At 45.8% G+C, this 4,895-nt stretch overlaps 2 protein-coding genes across 2 annotated transcripts in view; one reads left to right on the top strand and one right to left on the bottom strand.

Annotated features, from left to right (window-relative positions):
- The window catches only part of IDUA (iduronidase, alpha-L-), a 108,699-nt gene extending 107,839 nt beyond the window's left edge, over nucleotides 1–860 (bottom strand). The window contains exon 1 of the mRNA XM_018557922.1: nucleotides 651–860. Coding sequence (XP_018413424.1) covers nucleotides 651–781 — 131 coding nt within the window. The 5' untranslated portion in view covers nucleotides 782–860. The remainder of the gene's footprint in view (nucleotides 1–650) is intronic.
- A 2,369-nt stretch (nucleotides 861–3,229) lies between these two features.
- LOC108788183 (protein regulator of cytokinesis 1-like) overlaps nucleotides 3,230–4,895 on the top strand; it is a 34,697-nt gene continuing 33,031 nt past the window's right edge. The window contains exon 1 of the mRNA XM_018557916.1: nucleotides 3,230–3,436. Within this exon, the coding sequence (XP_018413418.1) occupies nucleotides 3,414–3,436 (23 nt within the window). The 5' untranslated portion in view covers nucleotides 3,230–3,413. The remainder of the gene's footprint in view (nucleotides 3,437–4,895) is intronic.

Here is a 4,895-nt window from a genome sequence, read left to right as displayed (position 1 = left end):
TCAGTACAGCCATGGGCGTCCCGAGGCTGGATGACACCCGGGAGCGGTAACCGAGTGTCACCCCGCTGAGACGTCACTGCGCATGCGCATGACGTCACCACGCGCGTGCGTGATTACGTCATCGCGCACGCGCGGCAGTATTCTGATACCTGCCGGCGGCCATCTTGGTGATGGACGCCGGCAGAGAGAGGAGGGGACAGTCACCCGGCGGGATAAGGTATGCCGCCGGGTCCCCTCCTCTCTCCTGATACTGTCGGGCGTTCGGTCCATGACCGACCGACCGCCCGACTTTTCAGAGGGGGGTGACACCAAAATGACTGTGAGTCAGGAAGGGGGTGTAAACACCACGGACTTTAAGTGGTTAAGGAACGTCAGCTCAGTAATGGAAATGTAGTATATGCACTGCAGGATTGACTTCCTTCATTCCACTTATAATAACATGATCTACCTTTTATTTTGCACATGATTTGCTGCCACGACCAATACCACATAACAGTACAATGACATGGTTGTTCTTTCACATTGCATATACACTACATTTGTCATTATTATTGTGATGTGTTATTTATTACACTATAATCTACAAAGAGCAGGATTAGAAAAATGTTCGATCTGCACAATTAAAAGGTGTCTAATCCTGAGAGACTCACCATAATCCTGTGCTCTCCCAGAAATGTTTCAGCGGTTTTCTCTCTTTAGTTGGATCTAACCTAATAATATAACTTCCAAGTGCCAAGCCTGGAAGCAGGCCAGCTACCAGAATGATATTCAGTGCGCCCATATCATGTGACAGGCACAAACTTCTTCATACAAGCGAGATAATCTTGTCACAACAAAACTTCCCCATGTCTCAGCTGGTGTGTACACCACTTCCTATCTCATTCACAAGGGAGAGGGGGGGACATGAGCACAGCTTGGTGAAAGCACCAATCACAGGACAGAGAGGAAATGCATTCCCCCTCCCACCTGGGTCATCAGTGGTTTCTTCCAAAGCTGCTCACTCGGCAGTTTACAGAAAGTTGTCTTGTAGTTATTCAAATAAGATAACAACTGAAAACAAAACGACACAAAGAAATCCTACAGCTGGTTCCAGAAAATACACAAAACAGGATAAGGCACCTTCAATGCAATCACACACTCAGCAATAATAGTAGACAGACAGAAAGACAGACAAACTGATGACAGCAAGGCTAAAGAAACAGGGAGAGACGGACACATACAAGCAGACACAATCAGAAAGACAGACAAACTGATGACAGAAAGACTAAATAAACAGACAAAGACAGACGGACACATACAGGCTTACACAATCAGAAAGACAGACAAACTGATGACAGGAAGGCTAGATAAACAGACATAGACAGACGGACACATACAGACAGACACAATCAGAAGGACAGACAAACTGATGACAGGAAGGCTAGATAAACAGACACAGACAGACGGACACAATCAGAAGGACAGACAAACATGACAGGAAGGCTAGGTAAACAGACACAGACAGACGGACACATACAGGCAGACACAATCAGAAAGACAGACAAACTAATGACAGGAAGACTAAATAAACAGACACAGACAGACCGACACATACAGACAGACACAATCTGAAAGAGAGACAAACTGATGACAGGAAGGCTAGATAAACAGACACAGACAGACCGACACAATCAGAAAGACAGACAAACTGATGACAGGAAGGCTAGATAAACAGACACAGACAGACGGACACATACAGGCAGACACAATCAGAAAGACAGACAAACTGATGACAAGAAGGCTAGATAAACAGACACAGACAGATGGACACATACAGGCAGACACAATCAGAAAGACAGACAAACTGAGGACAAGAAGACTAAATAAACAGACACAGACAGACGGACACAATCAGAAGGACAGACAAACTGATGACAGGAAGGCTAGATAAACAGACACAGACAGACGGACACATACAGGCAGACACAATCACAAAGACAGACAAACTGATGACAGACACAGACAGATGGACACATGCAGGCAGACACAGTCAGAAAGGCATAAACAGACAGAATAACAGACCCAGACTGAGAGCCTCAGACATATAGAAAGATAGATTTATAGATAGATAAACAGTCAGACAGGAAGGGTTTTGTGTCTCTGTGGATGCGGCATCAATTTTGGCCGTGCTTCTCCCCCCCCCCTTCACCTTACTTTGACAGTATTCCTGACTGCTGTACTTGGGACTCCCAGAACTGTGGGAATCAGTTAGTCCCCTTTCACACCATCATGTTCCATGAACGCAGGGAAAAAAAAGCATTTCAACGCATGTTCATGGAACACGTCAAAAACACGCAACACACTAGCGGCGTGGTTACTATTTAATGGCACCCCAAATTTTATTTGTGCGAAAATGACGCCACACGTTACATATCACCGCCAATGTCAGAGCGTGAGCAATATTTCTAGGGCCATCAATCATTGATAACACTAAATTGTTGAGCAGTAAAAGCTTTTAAAGAGTAGTCTATGGTATATTTTGGGTATGGTAGTTTTTTTTACGATTTTGCGGGCGCACGCAATTTTAACGCTTGACATGTGTGGTGTCTTTTTACCCGACGTGACCCTGTCTTATATATTTTACCAAAAAATTGGGGTGATAATAAATATTTCATAACATAATGTAGGGAACTGTTTTTGTTTTTTTAAAACATTTTTGTACTTTTTGTGTTCTATAGTAAAAAATAGAAACCCCCAGTGGTGACTAAATACCACAAAAAGAAAGCTCTATCTGTCCCCAAAAATGGTATTAAATTCATTTCAGTACAGCGCTGCATAACGGAATAAACGTCAGTCAAAGTACCGCAGCGCTGAATACTGAAAAATGGCCTGGATGGGAAGGGGGTATAACACTCCGGTCAGCAAGTGGTTAAATATATGACAAATGATTCTATAGGTCACAATATGTTAAAGCTTATAGGAGACTTTAATGACCGAGTGTACATATATCATGAACATAATGTAACTAGTGGCACACTCCATCAGTAAACCGTCTGTCACACGAGCCTCCAGCCACTATACATTACACAGTAAACGTGAACCAGGTAAAATAATATGATTATGTAGTAGCCGTCCTCTCTGTTATAGGAAAGCCCCGCGCAGCCGCACAAGCCCTTTCTTAGTACACGGACATGTCAAGTCCCGTAAGAGCTGTAACGGACACAGCCACTCAGTACCTCACGTGACAAGACCACGCGTCCCACCCTTTCCTCTAGTCGTCCAATCACAAAGCTCACAGCGGCGGCGGTGCGAAGTTTGAAAACTACACAGAGGTCCGGTGCAAGCTACGGTGGCCGTGCTCCCGGCTTGTCAGAGGGCGCTTGTGCTGAACGTCGGTCGGATTTGGGGGGGTCTTATCCAAAGAAGACGGCGGCATGTCACGTCATGCCAGGAAGAGGTAAGGCCGCACAGAATGCACAATGGCGACACATGTTCTTCCCACCCAGACGCCATAATAACATACAGGCGCCTGGGGGGCTGTCCGTGTGCACTATTTACATTGTGCTATGGATTGGAGTCTGTGCTACACGTGTGCAAGTTGCTTTATTGTTTTTATGACACGCCTTGAGCAGTCCTGCTTATCCATAGCAGCTCAAAACAATGGGTTATTGGGGAGTTTTTTTGGGGGGGGGGGGGCAATTAAAGGAAACTTGTCTTCCCTTACTTTGCATTGTGCCCTAGCTGCTGTATCCCCTGCACTACCTATGGGGAACATTCAGTTAGCTTCCCACAATGCATTGCTGAGTGCTGTCACCCCACAGGGGACCTAACCCGCTTTCCATAGTTATCATCTGTTCACGCAATTGCAAATTAAATTAATTAATTATTTTTACATTTGCAAACCGGCCTGCACTGCTAGATTCGGCACCTAGGCGAGAATGATGTCAGCCAAGCTCCATGTCAATAATCATGGGAGGCTTGGGCAATCTGCCGTGGAGCATCATCATGGTGCCTGCCAGTGGCGTAACCAGAGTAGCGGGCTCCCGGGGCAGAACAAAATTTTGCGCGCCCCCCGATGATATGTGGGGGTGTACCGGTATTTAATATGAAAAAGTTTATTTATTTGAAAAAAATCAAACATCAAAAAAGTAAATCATCAGATTGCATCTTCCCATTAAAAACCTTTGACAACGTTGTCCAAAACCAAAACCATTCACACTCCCACTCATACAGACGGCCCCGCACACTTGCTAAATAATGGAAAATAACTGTTGCTGGATCTATCAATGACTGTGTGGAGGGTTTAGAGGGTTAATAAGGACAGCAGAACATCCACGGACACCAATCTCTGTCTTATTTAACCTAAAATGTCATTCCTTAGACAAATGGAAATTCCTGACTTAGTTGTACTAATCCCCTTCCTCCAGGTAGAGTATAGTACATCCAAAAGTCTTCAGCGATAGCCACCAATGTTGGTCTCCTCAGAGTGCGAGTAATGACACTTTCTATTAAACTTTTTCATATTAAAATCACTAAGGCCTCCTTCACACCAGATGCAGTGCGTTTCAGCCCGATTCTGGCCAGAACGCACTGCCTCGCATTGCGGCCGGCTCACTTTTATGTGGGGCAGCAGGGGGTGTGGTGGGCCATTGAAGTGAATGGCACCCTAGCCACGCCCTCTGGTCACAATGCGAACGGCCGCACGGGATCGCAAGGCACATTATGCCTGTGCTCAAAATGCTGCAAGTACTATTTTGCTCGCACCGGACCGCAGGCATAATGTGCGTCGCGATCCCGTGCGGACAATCGCATTGCAGCCGGAGGGCGTGGCTACGGTGCTATTCACTTCAATGGCCCTCCTGCCCCACAAAAAAGTGAGCCGTCCGCAATGCGAGGCAGTTCGTTCTGGCCATAAT

The sequence above is a fragment of the Nanorana parkeri genome, unplaced genomic scaffold, assembly GCF_000935625.1.
Source record: "Nanorana parkeri isolate BGI_ZX_2015 unplaced genomic scaffold, ASM93562v1 scaffold310, whole genome shotgun sequence".
In the NCBI taxonomy this organism is placed as follows: Eukaryota; Metazoa; Chordata; class Amphibia; order Anura; family Dicroglossidae; genus Nanorana; species Nanorana parkeri.
Note: the sequence above shows the minus strand (reverse complement) of the source record. Positions and strands in the feature narration are given on the sequence as shown.